The 18,001-nt window shown below is 32.7% G+C and overlaps 4 protein-coding genes across 4 annotated transcripts; 3 read left to right on the top strand and 1 right to left on the bottom strand.

Annotated features, from left to right (window-relative positions):
* Positions 1-3,256: 3,256 nt before the first annotated feature.
* TRIADDRAFT_56883 (uncharacterized protein) lies at positions 3,257-5,902 on the top strand (the record flags this gene model as incomplete). Its single annotated transcript, XM_002113044.1, has 8 exons — positions 3,257-3,366; positions 3,918-4,029; positions 4,507-4,615; positions 4,691-4,728; positions 4,809-5,328; positions 5,408-5,454; positions 5,590-5,718; positions 5,804-5,902. 8 exons carry the CDS (start codon positions 3,257-3,259, stop codon positions 5,900-5,902), a joined length of 1,164 nt encoding a protein of 387 aa, XP_002113080.1.
* Positions 5,903-6,128: 226 nt separating this feature from the next.
* TRIADDRAFT_56882 (uncharacterized protein) lies at positions 6,129-9,941 on the top strand (the record flags this gene model as incomplete). The annotated part of the gene is made up of 13 exons (XM_002113043.1): positions 6,129-6,152; positions 6,293-6,362; positions 6,462-6,517; positions 6,706-6,785; positions 6,910-6,997; positions 7,260-7,430; positions 7,511-7,582; positions 7,727-7,799; positions 8,133-8,421; positions 8,646-9,168; positions 9,309-9,398; positions 9,612-9,749; positions 9,858-9,941. The coding sequence occupies 13 exons, from the start codon at positions 6,129-6,131 to the stop codon at positions 9,939-9,941; spliced, it is 1,758 nt and encodes a 585-aa protein (XP_002113079.1).
* A 1,684-nt stretch (positions 9,942-11,625) lies between these two features.
* On the top strand, positions 11,626-14,590 carry TRIADDRAFT_63972 (expressed hypothetical protein; the record flags this gene model as incomplete). Its single annotated transcript, XM_002113042.1, has 6 exons — positions 11,626-11,746; positions 12,846-12,891; positions 13,444-13,525; positions 13,839-13,973; positions 14,205-14,291; positions 14,425-14,590. 6 exons carry the CDS (start codon positions 11,626-11,628, stop codon positions 14,560-14,562), a joined length of 609 nt encoding a protein of 202 aa, XP_002113078.1. The 3' UTR covers positions 14,563-14,590.
* Positions 14,591-14,909: 319 nt separating this feature from the next.
* TRIADDRAFT_56880 (uncharacterized protein) lies at positions 14,910-17,734 on the bottom strand (the record flags this gene model as incomplete). Its single annotated transcript, XM_002112616.1, has 2 exons — positions 14,910-17,224; positions 17,347-17,734. The coding sequence occupies 2 exons, from the start codon at positions 17,732-17,734 to the stop codon at positions 14,910-14,912; spliced, it is 2,703 nt and encodes a 900-aa protein (XP_002112652.1).
* Positions 17,735-18,001: the final 267 nt, after the last annotated feature.

Here is an 18,001-nt window from a genome sequence, read left to right as displayed (position 1 = left end):
AGTTCTATAAAAGTCCATAGTACAATGAGATGTATATATGCAATTAATATGATGCAAATCTTTCTAAGATGTTGGTTAAGCTCTATTAACTCTATGGTTATGGCTTTTATCGGCCCAGCTGGGCTGATGGTTTTGGTAATGGCAATAGAAGCTACTGTACCTGATATTATAGATTTGATATTTATATAAGAGCAAAGGTTTAACGCAGAATTTACCATATAATATTTAATTAATCTTTAATGCTGCTTTACTTAGGTTACTATAATCGTTTTAATTTGTGAGATGGTTCGGTATAACAAGATTGTTTCAACTACTAATCGCTTCTGGTTAGTAACATTTAGAACGTCGTTAAGAAAATTCCTTCTGCTTAATGACATGCGTTAATCATTTTAAATCTGTATTTGTTAGGCTTAAATTAGTATTCCTATCCCTATGGTCATTAATCGTTGCCAGTGATCAAATTGTTGCTGCAATCTACTTCACCTATAAATATACTAATTTAGAAATTCTAGTTAACGTGTTAATTGCAGTACAGGTAAGCATCCTCTTATAATAAGTATAAGTATGAATAACTGCATTGAAATTGTCATCAGTATCAAATTCATTAGTTTGCTTTCGCTGAAACAGCGCTTCAAGATAATCTCTTAATTGATTAGCTCTAATATTAATATCTTCTATGTTTGCAATATTACTACTATAGATATGATTTGTAGACGTAGATTTATCGACTAAATTATCATTTGAATGATTAGTAGTGATACCTAAGTTCTTCATTATTTTTTATGCGACAATATCGAATAATGAGGCCAGAAGCAAAGTACTTGATATAGAATTATCGACAATGACAAACGTATATACTATTACATCTTGTTTTTAGGGCATCATTACACCTGTTTTCTATCTTTTTGGGGATTATATCGTAAGTTTATTTATTCTGATAAATAAACGACTTCAATAGGTTAACGAATTATTTTAAAATGAATGCTGCTTCTTCGCAATCCAAGATTCAGTAAGACAGTATTGATAATCGTATCACAAACTATTTTCTATTTATATCTAGAATGATGGGGAAACAAAACGAACGACATTGTAAGTGCTATTCGTAATAATGCGTTTTAAATTATAATCGATTTACGGCTATTAAAATAAGAAGTTCAATCTGTTTACTGAAATAGAGACATGATGAGAGGTCACCAGATGACATCATTTGTAAATTCTTTCCAAATTCCAAGAGCGGATAGCGACGTGTATGTTCTAACATAGTGAAAATTTGGCGTTTAGCAACCTTTCGATGTGCTTCAAATACGATCACTATGACTTATCATTTGATTTAAAGTTTAATGGTTCCTTTGCATTACTCGTTAACTATCCATTCTGTATATTAGTAAGAAAGAACCGCAGGAAACGGAACCTGATAGTGAAGAAAATGATTATGATAATGACATAACAAGAGGTTCGTTTATCATGGAAGTTAGCTTGAGTCATTATGGAGATGATAGCGACGATGATGAAGAGGAAGATTCGTTATCGTAAGTCTTTACGATTTCTTCCTATTTTAGTTTAGCAAAATAACTGCATAATATCTATATACTTCATAATATACTTAGGTTGACCAATGGATCAAATGTAGATACTCGAAGCACTATTTCTCGAAAAAGTTCTAAGAAGGAAATTACGTAAGCTTTTCAATGTTATGTTTCAATTTGATATTACGAAACTATTATCATTAGGGCTATACCAATACTAGATTTATTTAATTATTTACGTAATCATCTATTCATTTATAATATTGTATAGCACGGTTGAGAAAGTTATGGTCGTTGATCCCATTATGAAAAATAATCAGCAATCTGGTAAAGCAAATACTGAAAACGAAGCATTGTAAGTTGCTTTTGAAAATAAAATGCTAGGCAGCAAGCTAATATTTACTATCAAGATACAGCTTTTGATAAAATGATCAAAGAATTTAATATTTATTGCTATTAATATAATTTTTGGTAGTTTCTGTAATTGTATTATATTTTACTTAGTTTCCTGTGGCAGTAATTTTACCAGAATTGCCCCAATGGAACTTCTAGCCACTGTAAATCTACATTACCTCCCAAGTCGTGGATTTTAAACGACGCTCTACTGTTAACAAATTTCTTAGAAAATATTTTATCAGTCTTTTCAAACTAATACTGAAACAAATTTAATATTCTTTGTTTTTAACATTTTAAAGCTAATATTAAATGTTCACTATGATTAAATCGAAATTTTAAATAGCTATTTATTCTCTTCTATTTCGAACATTAGCTGAATTCTGTAGCTATTTAATTAACATTTACACGCTACTTATGCGTTTAGCTTAAATTCACATGAGATGATCAAATCCATTTTAATGCACTAAAATAATTGCTAAATACTCGTGACGTAATTTCGTATGATGTTCTTAAGTCATTATTTATTAAGATTTTAAAACTATTCAATTCTATGTATAGTATACACATATATCTTATTTTGGTTGTACTATAAAAATACGTTGGATTAATCATTCAAGATCTGTTTTAAAATCTTTCATAAAATTTCACTATGACTCATATCTGGCTTTGGGTATTGAAATTTGTACAGTCGAATAAATTAATACTTAGCTACCTTAAAATGTAGCACTAGTCTTGCATATGTATTGGAACGCATGGCTAAGCATGAATTTTGAAAATTTGAAGTTTATTAAAATTTTTATTAAGCTAGAGCTCTATACTTCCTCAAATTAAAATCAATTTGTGTGGTCGAACAAATTAATGCCATTTTTTAAATACTGTAACATCTTTAATATCTATTGAATACATGGCTAAGAATAAACTTTAAAAACTTAAAGTTTTATTAAAATTTTTATTTAGCGAGTGCTTCATACTCACTCTAATTGAAATCAATTTATATCAAAATTTTCAGGACATCAAACCATATTTGTAGCTTTATAGAATATGCTATAGATCTTATTTAACTTTGTTTATTCTAAACGATAATACAAATATGTGAAAGTTTCTCCTGCCTCATTAATCTACCCTCGAATTATATACAACTGCAATTCTCTGGCATTGCCTATTAATAGTAAGAAGCAAGTCTCAAATCTAATTGACTTTTCGCTCTGTCATTTTGTATCTATAAAGCAATTTTAACATCATATCTTAGCAACTTATGCGATTCTATAGCTTTATATAAAACATACCGCGAAATTCCTTCATGCACTTTTGCATGATATCTTAGCATTTAGGCTATGGTTGGCTTGGTACCGATACGAAATGGTAAACTTGAAATATTAGGTTGCTCCTTGCGTAGAAAGCAAGTCATAACAGGTAATATTATGAGCTACTACGAAATGATCGAGTACGTACATTATCAATTTAATTTCCTTATAGATCTCTATAATCGTCTACTCGGTTGCTATAGCAACCGATACTAGTTTGCACCCAAAACCGCCCACGAAGACTTTTTGCTGCATCAAACTGAGTCTAAGCTCCATACAGCACTATAGCAACTATATTCTACACATTCAATTGGCGTGATAAATTTACAGTAATAAGAAGCTTTACTTCTGTTGCATTAGTAGTATAATGAACAGTAACAAAAGAGCATATGATATATCGTATATACTTAATACAGGCCTATCCTCTGTACTGTAGTCTGTTATCGTAGTAAAAATCTGGCATTCTGAGTTTCTTTTATTGTTTGCTAGGACTTAAATATTCCTTTCTCGAAATTTGCTTCTGCTGTACCCTATCACCGAAATGGAAGACATTTATTTCCATTAAATTGATAGCCATTATATATTTTTGTAAGTAAAATAGTACTAATTTTAACGATATAGTCTGTTAAATCTTGAGTGCATATTATAGCGTAAGGATTAATGATAGCATAAAGTTGCTAAATTATCTTAGGACGAGAGCATTTACCAATATTATCGCCAAACTTTACCCAGTTGCTAGCCTATGCTGTAGTAGACGTTTAAAAGCATCAAGTATTTTTAACGAACATTATAAGTTTCTACTGGTTATTATTTACTCTAAGATATAGATAGAGGCAAAAATATAACTTTGGATTTCAATCTTGTCCTATGCAAATTAATACGATGCATGATAGGTTTTCATTTCATTTTAAAATTTAAAATTTTTACCAAACTTTCAACTCTTATCATTTTTCTACATTATTTCATTGCTATTTACCACATATAATGATTTCACTGACGTAATCGTCTATCTCTGAAGATAGGTTACTCTATATTTAACTTTAACATAAAGACGTTATAGCCACTTCATACTATGCTATGCTTTATTCTACCTATTTCCTTTCATGTAATCAATCAAATTTTCTGATTAAGTCATCCTATTTGAAGATACATGGAAACAAGTTGCATAAGTCAATCAATACTATACAGTATACATCACTCAGAATAAGAGCCAACTTAAATACCAGCGCCTAAAATGTCCAGGTAGCTACATTATAAATTTAGTGCTTTCTAACGATTAGGTAAATCAGTTTCGTATAAGTACTAAAAATGTTATTTTACCAAGTGGTAGAAGAGTTCAGTTTCCAATATCATTAAAATCTGGAGGCAAAGAAATTGTAATCGGGTCAGGTAAGTTTCTTTCGTGATTACTTCTACTAAAGGGATCTGTTAACACTTACAAGAGTTTATCTCAAAAAATTATAGACAGAACGGTATCTATTGGTAAACCAAAGAAAGCATCGGTAGGTACTACATATAGAAAAACAGTCAGTAAAAATTGTCCGAATACTTTCTTAATATGTTCATTTATTTATTTGATTAGACAAATACAACGAAACAAACTAAGCCTCAACGCAGTAATACTAATAGCTCTGTTCCGAATAAGAGTGCCAAGGTCTTGAAAACATCACAACCTGTAAAGAATTCAAAGCCTAAATTAGCTAATCAAGATAAATCCGGTAGGCCTAGGCCAAAGCCAGATGATGCTATTAAAAGTAGGATTAACTCATCAAAGAGTGGATCTAAAACAGCAATAAAGCCTGCACAAACTATAAAAAATGAGCACATAACGACAGCAGGAGATGTAGGACTATCGACAGCACCGTTACAGACTTATGATCATGCAACAAATCAAGAATTGTTAGAATCAACTATACCCGAGAAGAAAATATCAGAACCTACATCGGCTCCAAATATCGTTGAAAGGCTGGAAGAACCACAAAGTAATCTTCTAAATGATGATGATTTACTTAAAAGTATTAAGATGCATACACATGAACAGTCATCGAGTAATCGAATTGTAGTTGAGCAACGTCTAAATGAAAAATGGAAACAAGACTTGGGTAAAAATGATTTAGCTCAGCAATATATTGATAATTAGACACTACTTAATAATACTAATAAACCCACTTGTTTTAACAGCTAAACAGGTACAGGAAAGAAAGAAAATGAAAGATGCGATCAAGAATGTATGTCAAATTTACGTCAATTTTGCTTTCTCATGAAATAAAATATTTCTCCAAGCATAATTCCGCTTCACTTACAGCATATCTCATAGGCAACTAGATTACAAACGTACAACGTTATCTTTTACTTAACTATAGCGTAAAGACGATGTAGAAGAATATTATAATCCATGGGGAAGGCCAGGATGTGGTGCACCAATAGTAGATGATAACCGACAAATTGTTCATGATTATAGAAGGAGAAAATTAAATGAAAGCTTAGAGATGGTACTTACTAGTATAGATGCCTGCCCATTCCTGCCTCTCGTTATCTACTGGCAATATTTATTAATTATATAATTACATTTTGCAGCCCACACAGACTGATTCTTTACCGAGGCAAGAAAATACATTAAATACCGAAAGTCGATTATCTATTCATATGGATCAAAACAAAACCTGTAATTTCTAAATTATAGTATTTTGAATAATAGTTATGAATATATTCAATGTTAGAATTTCGTTACTATGGGTTTCAATTTTAGCTCAATGCTATCTTGTTTTCGTATAAGTCATCTTGACATATCAATAAATTACTGCATATCTAAATTTTGCTTTTATAACCTGTACTTTAAAAATGATATTTGATCTTAGCTCTATCCCCAACGACTAATTTTAATGATAATTTGCCACCAGCCATGAGATCATCCATGATTATAGGGGTGAGTTTGAGAGACCTTAATGTTATAGAAAGACTGCAAATTAAAAGGAAGTATCTACTGTCTGGTATACGTAATAAATTACTAGAAATTGAATGTGTCGATAAACTTTCAGAAATAAAAAAATTCAATATTTCTAATAGGAAGTTGCTCCATCAAATTGGGTTGATCAAGTAAAAGAGCAAGAAAAGCGCCGATGGCTAGCAGATTTAGGTCGGAAACAACTACATAGCGTACATAATTTCTCTTAGATTCTAATTCATAAATGTTTCTATCATCATAAATTGATAAATTTACCTTTTAACTGATTAGAACAACAAATTCAATCCAAGCAGCAACGTAAAAAAACTAGTAAATTTTCTTCGGAGGTTAGAAACGAAACGATTTGAAAAATGCATATATATATATAGAATGATATAAAGAATAATCTTCGTGTTAATGAGCAATAATTAATGCAGCCAATTTGGAGATAGTAAATAAATTCCTTAATCTTGCAGTGATTTATAAGCAGTGTACGTAATAGAGGACATTAAGTAAATATGATGTTATCATATAGGCGCAAGAACCGAGTAATTTACTAATTCAGAACCAACAGCAAATTTCACCCGTTGCAAATAAAGAAGAAGATGAAAACAAGTATGCTATAACATTGATTTATTCAGAATGATTGTAAAACTCAAAGTTTTAATTATTGTATGATAGATAAACTGAGACTAAGTATCACTGAATAATTTATATAATCTATTAAATTTACCAATAGGTCTTATTTAAGAGGCAGAGGGTTTGCTTTAGATTCTCAAACTCAGAAAGAGCTTGAAGCAAAAAGAAACCGAGAAATGCAAAATCAAGTAAATAATCAAATTATATTTTATTGTCAAAATTAGAAAAGACGATAAATTTACGATATGAAAAAGGATCATAAATGAGCGGAATCGGGATATTAATTTTGAGTAAATAGGGTGTAGAAACATACACATTGTTACCCAACCATACCATCTGTTCCTTGCACATACATTGTATTTATTTAATAAATACGAAACATGATTTATGTCCAGTTGCTTAAACAATACAGTTATAGAAGTATCAATCATCTCTTTCTATCTATTGTAGCTTTATAATAAACAACAAATGGAGGAAAAACAACGAATAAAGCAGCAAGAACAAGATAAACTTCTTCGTGAAGAGAATTTAGAAATTCAACGATTGGAATCCAATACTAGTACGGTAGATCAAGCAGTTCCTGATGATCAACAAGAAATGCTGATCTCAGAATTAAAGCAGGTAAAATATTTTTAAAATCTACATCAAGATTTATTTCTATAATACATGTATTAACAAAGTGCTCACCACTCCAATTACAGAAGAGGAAAGGCAACAATAACGTTGATAATACATATCAAAAGATTTTAGAAGCTCAGGAAGCCGCGAAATTGGTGAATTTTAATTCCATGATTGAAAATCTAAGCACCAGCTTACGATAACTTTAATTAATTGCCAAGTTGAGCTACCTGTATCTCAGTACTAAAATTTATTAAGCACTATTGATGAATTCTGTATTACAATGGTTACTGTCTTAGGCTAAAAAGGAGAAGCTAATGAGAAAACTTAAGAAACATGGACATGACGTTTCCAATTTATACGGAAGAGAAGGTCAGTAAATGAATGTGTTTGATACCTTGTTGTTATTCCCTATTTTATAGCAGGCCGCTAACAGCGTCTATAATATCATCTTACAAATTCAATACTACAAGATGTAGCTATCTTAGCATTATTAGACAGTTCAATCACTATTGCCTTAATTACCGTCCGCTATCTCGTAGTTAAATAGTTGCCTTTTTGATTTTAATGTTTAAAAGCCACGAACTCGATATTCAGAAACTGTTTATGGAATAATTATACAGTAAACATATGAGGAATAGAAGCTTTTAGAATTCTGTTATGTTAACTTATTGATGTTAATTTCGTCCTCAACTACTACAACAGGTGGCCATGCTAGAGAAAAGCCGATGGAATCTCGTTATAATAAACCTATGGTACCCGTATTGGAGAGAGTAGAAATCCCTGAACCGACGAATGATCCAGCTGTAATGCAAAATGCTTCTGATCCTGATGACATTCAACTACAAAGTCCTCGTCGAAAGAAGGAAGGCTTACTATTAGATTCAAGTAGTCATGCTATTCCTGTTCCTATTGAACAATTGGCAGAAGAAGAAGAAGAACGATTAAAAGAAGAAGAGATAACTCCTCAACAAAGCCAATATGACCATTTTAGGTATATCGATACTGTAAACTCCTATCTATCATCGTATAGAGTTCAAAATTTAACTTAATTGAGCATATCATGGAGATGCTTCAGATTTTGGTAAATTAAAATTATCAATTGGAAATTATTTCTAGATAAGCTTATGAATGTTAATTAAGCTGATGCTTGTTTCGATCATGTTATAGTTAGAATTACATTGAAAATGAGTTTAACTGGAATATACACCCTTGTAGAGATTACGGCAGTCGAGAGGATACTGGAGAAGAGTATACTAGCCCACAAGCCATCGCTAGAACTTCAAATAAGATCAGGAAATCAGTGGACAACGATATCCGCGAAAAGGGTAAAGGAAATAAGTCAGATTCTCGTAGTCACGATAAAAATGAAGCCAAAGGAAGTCATAATTATAGTAAAATTACAAAGTCGAGAGCAGTGAAGACACAGGACAAAGTTAATGCTACAGCTCGACGTAATGGCTTACAGAATGATAAAAATAAAACCCATAAAAGTATACAAAGTAAAACTAATAAACCGAATGGGGACAAACGAGAAAGAACTGAAAGAAATAATAAGCCTTCCATCAGATTGATTAATAGCCCAAAATCGGATCCTAGCCCAACAGTAGAGTATGATCGTGATCCAGCAGAAGAAATGTACACTCCTGAACCGGAATTGAAATCTCAGAGAAATTATGTCGTTCAAAACCATAGAGGAATGAAAGAATTAAAAAGCCGATCTGAAATTGCACCTATTATGGTAAGCGTTAATTTAATGAGTAAATACTGTTGATAATGTTGAAGATAGGAGATCAGTATCTGTTATATTGCTAAATATTCCTATCAGCAGCAAAATCTATTCCATAATGATCATACAATTATTTATGTTTATCGTCATAGACAACATCACCTATACCCTCCAATGAGGTTCTTGCCATGAGATTAGTAAATTACGAATTAGAAGCGGAAGTTCGCAAATTGAAAGAGCAGGTACGGCAGAAATAGCTTAACTATACGTTATGACTGAAATGAATAAATCTATGGATATCAGTAACATATTGCCTATGAAATTAACTTATACCGTATCTTATTACTGCATAAAGTATGATAAAATAGCTATTATTATAATTCAGCTATCTGCGGTCTTTGCCTAGTACGCGAATCATATTATTTATTATACCTTCTTATTATGCTGTACGCTAGATTCAAGATCTAGGGCGGCAAGTTATGATAAAACGAGATCCAACCCCATCTCCAAGTAAACCTATTGTATCTATACCTACTGTATCCAATGATCTACCGCAAGATGAAATTTTAGACCAATTAGCAACTTTGCGTAAGGTAAAGTAGAAGATACTGGATTGGAAACGAGATTATGCATGCAGTCTAGAAACTGTTATCTATTTCTTACTAACGAAAATGGACTCTTTTTTATTATCATCCTTTCAGGGTCTCTTACTAAGACGAAATGAATTAGAAAGAGCTTACACACCGTACTCTGCTCAAATTATGAACGATTCTGAATATACCTAATTATTTATAATGGACGTTATTATTCATGTATATCTGGATTTAAAATTATCGTTTATGTGATAGGCCATCTACCGATGTCTATGAAAACAAGATAAAATGATCACCTATTGTGTGTTATACTACAGCGATATTCTAATTTTGTACATGATTGATCAAATTTGACTCTTTTACTTTCAATGGCCATTTTTTATTTATTATTTTTTACTGTTTGGTTATTATTCTAAATGAATTGATCCTCAGTGATCCAACTTGGGTAATAGACATTATGATCAAGTCTTGTTGGAATGCAAGCTAGACGCTTCTCGTTTGATCTCTCTACCTGTAAATTAATTTATTATCGATGATTAATCGAGAGTAATAAAGATACAGTATAGACCCGATTTAAAGCAAGATAGACCGCACAGTTGTCGGTCTTTTCTGGTTTTATTTGGAGTTTAAAATTTCGAATGTCATTGAAACTGAATGTAGGCGGTATTTTGCGTCCAAAAAGGATTGATCTATGAAAGTCAATTGATGTGAAAAAGGAATCCTTGTTCTACATAAGAAATTCTCTTTCAAAAAGTCCTAGTTCGTTGGTAGCATATTCCATTTGCTACAGTTACATGGACTACTAAAAATGAATGAAAGGGATAGGAAATGGTCCGGCAATCGACTTATTATTTTGCTAGTCATTTCAGACCAACACGATTTAGAAATTCTACAGTCAAAAATAACTTCATACTGTAGGATTCGAATATCTATGTTGATCCATCATTTCATCTATATCTACGTATATAAAATGTATATCCATACTTTAATATTAATACTATACAGGAATTTCAACGCAAAACAACTTTGATTGTTGAATGAGTCTTGGACTGATCACTCCTTCGGACAGATGGACTTTACTTATCCAATAAGGCCTTCATGATCCAAAAATGGCTACTTAGTATGGATCTTCCGCGTCTGTTTTCTAAACCACCGATAGAACTAATAACATCGATGATCTTATATAACTGTCTCCAAGCGGAACTGAGCAGCAGATAATAAGATTTAGCGTCATATTTGACACCATGTTTTAAAGAGATGAAGCCGAAAATGTCTGCCCATCTGAGAGTGATCGGTCCAGGTCTTCTACGAGTTTACACAGTCAGTAGAGTACAGGGTGTCTCATAAGTCTTTCCCACTGTTTGAAATTATATGAAATTATAATTTCAAGTCCTTATTAGACAAATCTTGTATCATTTGATAGCTTCAATGTTTAAAAATTCAAATATCGTAATAAAAAATGTTTTAAAAAAATCAATTTATATGTTGAAATTCTAGCTAAAATACCATGACGCTACAGTACTAAGTGGAATTGGACTTTACAATTCATTGTACTGTAGAGTGCGTTACAGTACTGTACTGTACCGTACAGTACCGTAATACCGTACTGTACCGTAAGAACCTACCGTAATACCGTCCTGTACCGTAATGCCGTCCTGTAGTCTGTAATCAGTGCAGCATAACGCAATCACGCCAGTAATAACGTCATACAATTGGAGTATCGCTGCAGCCCGATTTGGACATGATCGTTGCCTTACTGGTTTAGTACTGTAGAAGCGTACTGGACGTTAACGTATATAAAAACTAGTGGACGTGATGCATCTCAGAGTGGGTAGACTGTATTGAGTGATCCGTGAAGAAATAGTGGCATATCCAAATGGCTGAGCAAGAAAGCTCCGAAGCAGAAAGAATCAATTATCCTGCTCGACATGGCCCTTTTGGCAGCGATAATAAGTACCATGTTGTGTGCGAGAAGTGGAAAAATTATGCCATACGATGTAAGTCCATTTGCTATGTTGATGAATGATAATGACGATTGTACCGATGGATTGCAAAGTTGGTAGTAGGCTAACATGGCCAGCTTTGCTATAACCTCGTGTCGTCAACTTGATGAATGAATTCAACTACGGTAGACCACAGGACTTGCTAGGTCCATTGAAGCAAGATAGAATGGCTCTTGGCCACTGCTTTACACTTATAAAAGACTAAAGTATAGTACAGTTTCTTATGATCTAAAGCTTTACACTTAGAATAGACTAAAGTATAGTACAGTTTCTTATGATCTAAATTACTCTTGAAGCCATCTGTATAGCATAACTTGCATAAGGTGTTGAGAAATGTCCCTTTTGCATCCCACGTAATCATGATGGAATAGGCTAATAGGCTTGCATGCAAGATACGTTGATGGACGAGCTGTCGACATGTCAACATAGAAGAAATCCATGCAATTTTGTAGTGTCTGCCATGATGAATGGGTAGAATAAGATAGATCGAAGCTGGAGTATTTTAAGTGTAGTATGACGTTATCTAGTAGCAAATAGTATTGATGCAATAGGCGACAAAAGTCTTGCAATAGCAATGCGTAGGAACGACTGGAGCTCAGTAGCGATCATCGCGATATCAAAACTAGCGATTAACTTTCGCCATTTCCCTACCTGCCAAGTATAAAAAGCATTGGTGTTATACAAATTCAGTAGATACGCTGTAGCTCGGTAGCAATTAACTTGATACTCGTACATCTCGCTACTTGTCAAGTTGATACAGTAAACGACAAAAGTCTGGCATTAGTAATGCGTAGGAACGATTAGTGCTCAGTAGAGATCATCGTGATATCAAAACTAGTGATTAACTTTCGCCATCTTGCAACCTGCCAAGTATAAAAAGCATTGGTATTATACAAATTCAGTAGATGCGCTGTAGCTCGGTACTTGATACTCGTACATCTCGCTACTTGTCAAGTATGAAAGTCGTTACTGCTATGGAAATCCAGTACATACTAGAGCTCAGTAGCGATCCACTTCAATCAATAGTAACTTACTACAGTACCACATTCGAATAGCGATTTACAATTTATTTTTTGAATTATTTTTTTTTTAGCGCCCTATGTTAAATTCATGCTAGAATCAATGAAGAAGCTTGGATGGTAAGTCGACAAGAACTAAACTACACGCATAGAATACCGTATTAATGGCAATTGCTAAAAATAATTTCCTATTGGAATGATTTACCTGACTGTAAATGATCCTAGCTTACAGTACGGCATGACTACATTGAAGTTATATTTCCGTTAAACCTTAGCTTACATGTCATAGTATGATGCTAAGGACAAGATGAATGTTAAGTTAAAGATAGCATAACTAGAATAGCATTGAAGCAAAATCATCACCAATAGCAGTAATCATTTACAGCCAAGGATCCTCTAGCAGTAATGACAGTAAAGTACATCTAGAAACTGTAGTATCTTCGTAACCTTTGGATCTATTGCTACTATGCAAAAGATACTATTCTCTAATATGTAATAATTTATCACCAACGAGTGATGTTGCATCGTGAGAAATTCAGTTTTATCCTAATAAAGTTTCCACCGGTACACTATTATAGTTAACGCTATAGTAATAGAAATAGGTCACAACTTTGTAATGTTAACTTTATCAATCACTATGTTTATACTTTATGTCTTACTGTCTGTTGTTAGTGAAGTTAATATTGAAAAACAACTAGTGTGTGAGCCTTGTTCAGGCAAAGTTCTTGGCGGATTCGATAGCCGAGCTTCACAGGTAATATCATATCACATAATGATACTACAACTAATTTTATCTTGCTAGTCCCAATTTCGATATATTTAGCTAAATTCTATTTCGATAGCAATGATAAATTCTAGCTTGTTGTAGAAACAGTAGTTTATTTTATCTGTAGTCTATTCTGTAAATGATTCCACTCTATTCTAGAATGAAGAATAGTAACTAGATTGAGCTTCATTTTAAGTTAAGATAGGGCTCTACTCAAATTCATTGAATTTAACGATAATTTTATTGAAGAGCCAGTTAGATACTTGCATTTCCATTTTTCTTTTGCTGGCTAATATTTTAGATAGTCTTATGCGAGAATACTATATATTCGCCGGGATGTATGAAAGACGTACTTACGCATGAGTTAATCCATGCGTATGATCACTGTAGAGCCCATGTCGACTGGCTAAATATTCATCATCTTGCTTGCTCTGAGGTTAGAATCTGTTGCTAAAATTATGCTGTATTGGTATGTATAGTTAATAGTCTGTCTGACCTGTACTATGATCATGACGTTTTGTGTGCCTTCAATTTCATACTGTATCTGGACTAGCACCTACATGTGTAAAGTATAGTTAAAATCTAGAAATGTTGGATTAAAGGCCAAGTAAGCATGAAATGCTTATTTCTATTCTCATGTTTATGTTGTATTTACTGTCTCCCGTAGATTAGAGCCGCAAATCTTAGCGGTGATTGTTTCTTTTGGAAAGAAAATTTAGCTCGTTTTAACTTTGGCTTGAAACAACATCAGCAGGTAATCTATTACACTTTGATCATTCCAGCTTACATAAAAGTAAACTGTGCAAACTATGCATCATAACTGCATGTTGGCTATTAAGCGTGCCTTAGTCAATAATATACCCAATCTTGAATATTTTCTATTTTAGAAATGTGTCAAAGATCGAGCTGTAAAATCTATTTTATGTGTGATGGATGTTGACGAAAATGAAGCTAGAAATGCTGTTGATACAGTATTTGATTCATGCTTTGCTGATCTAGACCCTTTCGATCGAATACCACCATAACATGACAAATCAATTATAGTAATTCTTGTAAATTTATTTGAATGATATTATTGTTGTAGGCTTATTGCTCCCTTTGCAAAGATAGCAACTTTTTTTCTATTTTTAAAAGATTACAAAATAAATAAACTCTTGCAGAAAATGCTATGTCAAAACGCCTTATCGCTCTTGTACAGTAGGTTAATATGACAACTACATCAGCAGCTAAGTTTTCAATAATAATAGTGATCGATTTATGAATAAATTTCAAATTCGTTGTGATAATAATATAGCATAAAGTTCGAATGTATTGTAAAAGTTTATGTTAATACACGTTAGAATCAAAGTCATGCACATCAATAAATGCATCACTATGTATTATATTCAGTCATTTCTTCATCTCTATTAGTACTATAACCTGAGGTCAACGACGGAGAATCTAAGCAAAATTCGTCATCATAATCTTTACTTCGATCTAACGAACAAGACAATGACATACTTTGTTGCAAAAAGGAATGGTAGCTATCTGGAGATGATATATCTCGAGTTCTATTAGCATCACTAAATAGTGATTCTAGCTCTTTCTCGTGTTCTTTGGGGCAAAATGATGTCGTTCCCAAACTATCAAGCGACAAAGAGCTACCGCCAGAACTCGATAAACTAGGTTCTTTCTTATCGAATTCATTTACATAAGATTTTTCAGGTATTATAATAGCATCTTTAACGTCGCTTTCAGGCGATAGTGCTATAGGCATTGGTGGTTCTAATTCTTTAACCATAACCATTGGCTTACGAGACTTGTAAAATGTATGCAACTCCAAATCAGGCTCTTTGGTTCCATATCTTTTACGCATAACAATTATTAGAGTGATAATAATTATGATTAGTAGTAATATACTCGTTGGAACTAAAACAATTGTTAAGATAGATGGTGAAGAATTAGAATTTTGATTGCATGATTGCGATAACTCTCTTACTACTGATATAATAGGATATTCAGGCAACATTGCTACAACAAATTTATTGATTGCCTTGCCATTTGCATCGACAAGCAACGTTGTCAACCTCTCAAATAAAGAAGAGCTGCATAATTTGGGAGGATTGGTTGCATTAGTCCATGTTATAATTGTCGAACCATTAGTAAGCGACAAAGTTGTAATATAACTTGTATTTGAGTCACCAAAATAAGACGCAATTCTCGAAATTAAATCAATTCTTTTACTAACGTTTGCAAATAGCTGTAAAGGCTTATCAATAGCTAATATAAATCTAGAATAATCTTTGATAGTTGCATTTATATACATCTTTCTTACATTAATCGTAATAGGATAGAGGAGTGTAAAACCTTTCGTATTTGTGATAGTGAAATTGTAATAATGACTTCCAACAGAAGCTTGCAACGGTAGGCCATATAGGGCTTGACTATTTGCATTAAATTGTATCCATGAATGAGCAGAGATATTATTACCGTTGCTATGTATCATATGAATATTTAGATTGGGTGTAAAGCCATCAGTAACATCATAAAAAGAATTACTTGGCAATTTAAAATTAAATACTATTCCTTCTATCGCGTTTAATGCTCCTATATTTTGTATTACAATGGGATACATGGCATTAATGGTTGATGTTACATTAGCTAACGGTGAAGTTGGTTTAATATTTAGAGTCGATGTACTCGACTCAGTAACTTCCAGCTGCAGACTCTGACTTAGCGTGCAGGATGGATAGCAAGAACTTTCATAGCTGCTAGTTATTGCAGATTCTAGCTGGAAGGAAATCTCTTTGATTGAATTTATGGAATAGCTTGAAATTGATGTTGTGTAACTGAGGCTATCGCATCTCGATAAACAAGAAGTAAATAGATAATTAGAAGAGCTCATCATTTCGTTAGAAGTACTGAATTCAGGATAAATTGCAGTTTTTTGAGTATCAAGTAATTCCAAAGAGCTATCCGGCGGACTTGATTGTAAATAAGAAATCTCAGAAATTTCAACAGCCGATAGGTAGCTACTACTAGAAGCCAGTCCTAGTGTCGAGAGCGTATTTTGTAAATAAGTTGACGGAGTAATAGAATTGCCGCTGAAACCTGAAAATTGATTTGAAATCGATGTCACTTCGAATAAAGAACTATCCGGGTTCTTGGATACCGTTTTATTCGATAGCATTTGCGTTTTATGAGATGGAGAATAAGAATATATATCTACTGAATATGTAAATATCACCATAGATGTTGTATGGCTGTTAAAATTTATTATTCCTGATTCGTCTATCTCATCAAGCTGGGATGAACTAGTGCTAGTAATAATTAAATCATCAGTGCTCATTGATTCCAAAATGAGATACTCAGAATTAAGCGTGGATGAGGATGGTTCTGTTGATTTTACTAATAGTAATTCAGATGTGATGTACAGAGTATTATAAACATCAATGGAATCCCATGTATTATAAGGATACGAAGTTACTTCTAATTGGTTTGAACCAGAATCTTTATCACTGATCGTAAATTCAGGAATAAATGATTCTGTCGTGGGTGTTGCAGTAACTGTTTGATGCTTAGATTCGATACTTACAGTTTGTTGATCATCAAATAGTGTCGTTACAATTGTATGAACTAGCTCAAATCCGGAACTCGCATCAAAATTTTCAGTAGACCATAAATCCACAAAAGAACTTTCTGCTGGATCTAATAAAATTTTGTATTAAGCACCATCAAAAGATTAGTAACAGGAAACAAAATCATCATCCGTGGCAAAAGCGTATTAAATAATTAATAACGGTTAGCTTGGTTACTGATTTATGGCTTACCTAACGTATTTTCATTAAGAGGACTACTGGCTAACATTTCCATAGAATATGCAATCCCGGAATATTGATTCGAAAACTGTGATGGTACATTGTTTGCTATGCTAGTCTTCAATTCTTCAGTAAATAGGTTCATAGAATTATCTAATTCATTATAACCAGATTGTAGATTTATGTTATTTGATTGAATTTCATCAAATAATGTCGATTCTTGAGAGTCTATTGAGATATTTTTATCATTCGAAAGACCAATGTCCAAGCTCGAATAAGGAATATATTCCTGACTAAAACTAGCTAACGGTTGATTACATGTTTGGCAGGCATTAATTACCCCACTAACAATATTTAAAGTTAGCATGTAAAGCAAGTACATTTTTTCTTTTTCTTTCATGTTATCCAGCAAGAAAATGTCTTCTTTTTATTCTTAATTGCCTTGTATAATAATAAATACCGGTACTGTCAATGCATAGGCTGAAAATTAGCTTTTAGCGTGAATTCTTTTCATCCTTTGAATCTAGCATCGAAGTTGATGTTTTTTGATCTCTTAAGCTTTAACTGTTAATCTTTCACTAGAATAAAATGGACAAGCACGTTAATTATAAATATTGTAAAATTAGTTTGACTGTGTATTTTTTATTTATACTGGTATATACGCAAT

Source organism: Trichoplax adhaerens, genomic scaffold (genome assembly GCF_000150275.1).
Source record: "Trichoplax adhaerens TRIADscaffold_5 genomic scaffold, whole genome shotgun sequence".
In the NCBI taxonomy this organism is placed as follows: Eukaryota; Metazoa; Placozoa; class Uniplacotomia; order Trichoplacea; family Trichoplacidae; genus Trichoplax; species Trichoplax adhaerens.
Note: the sequence above shows the minus strand (reverse complement) of the source record. Positions and strands in the feature narration are given on the sequence as shown.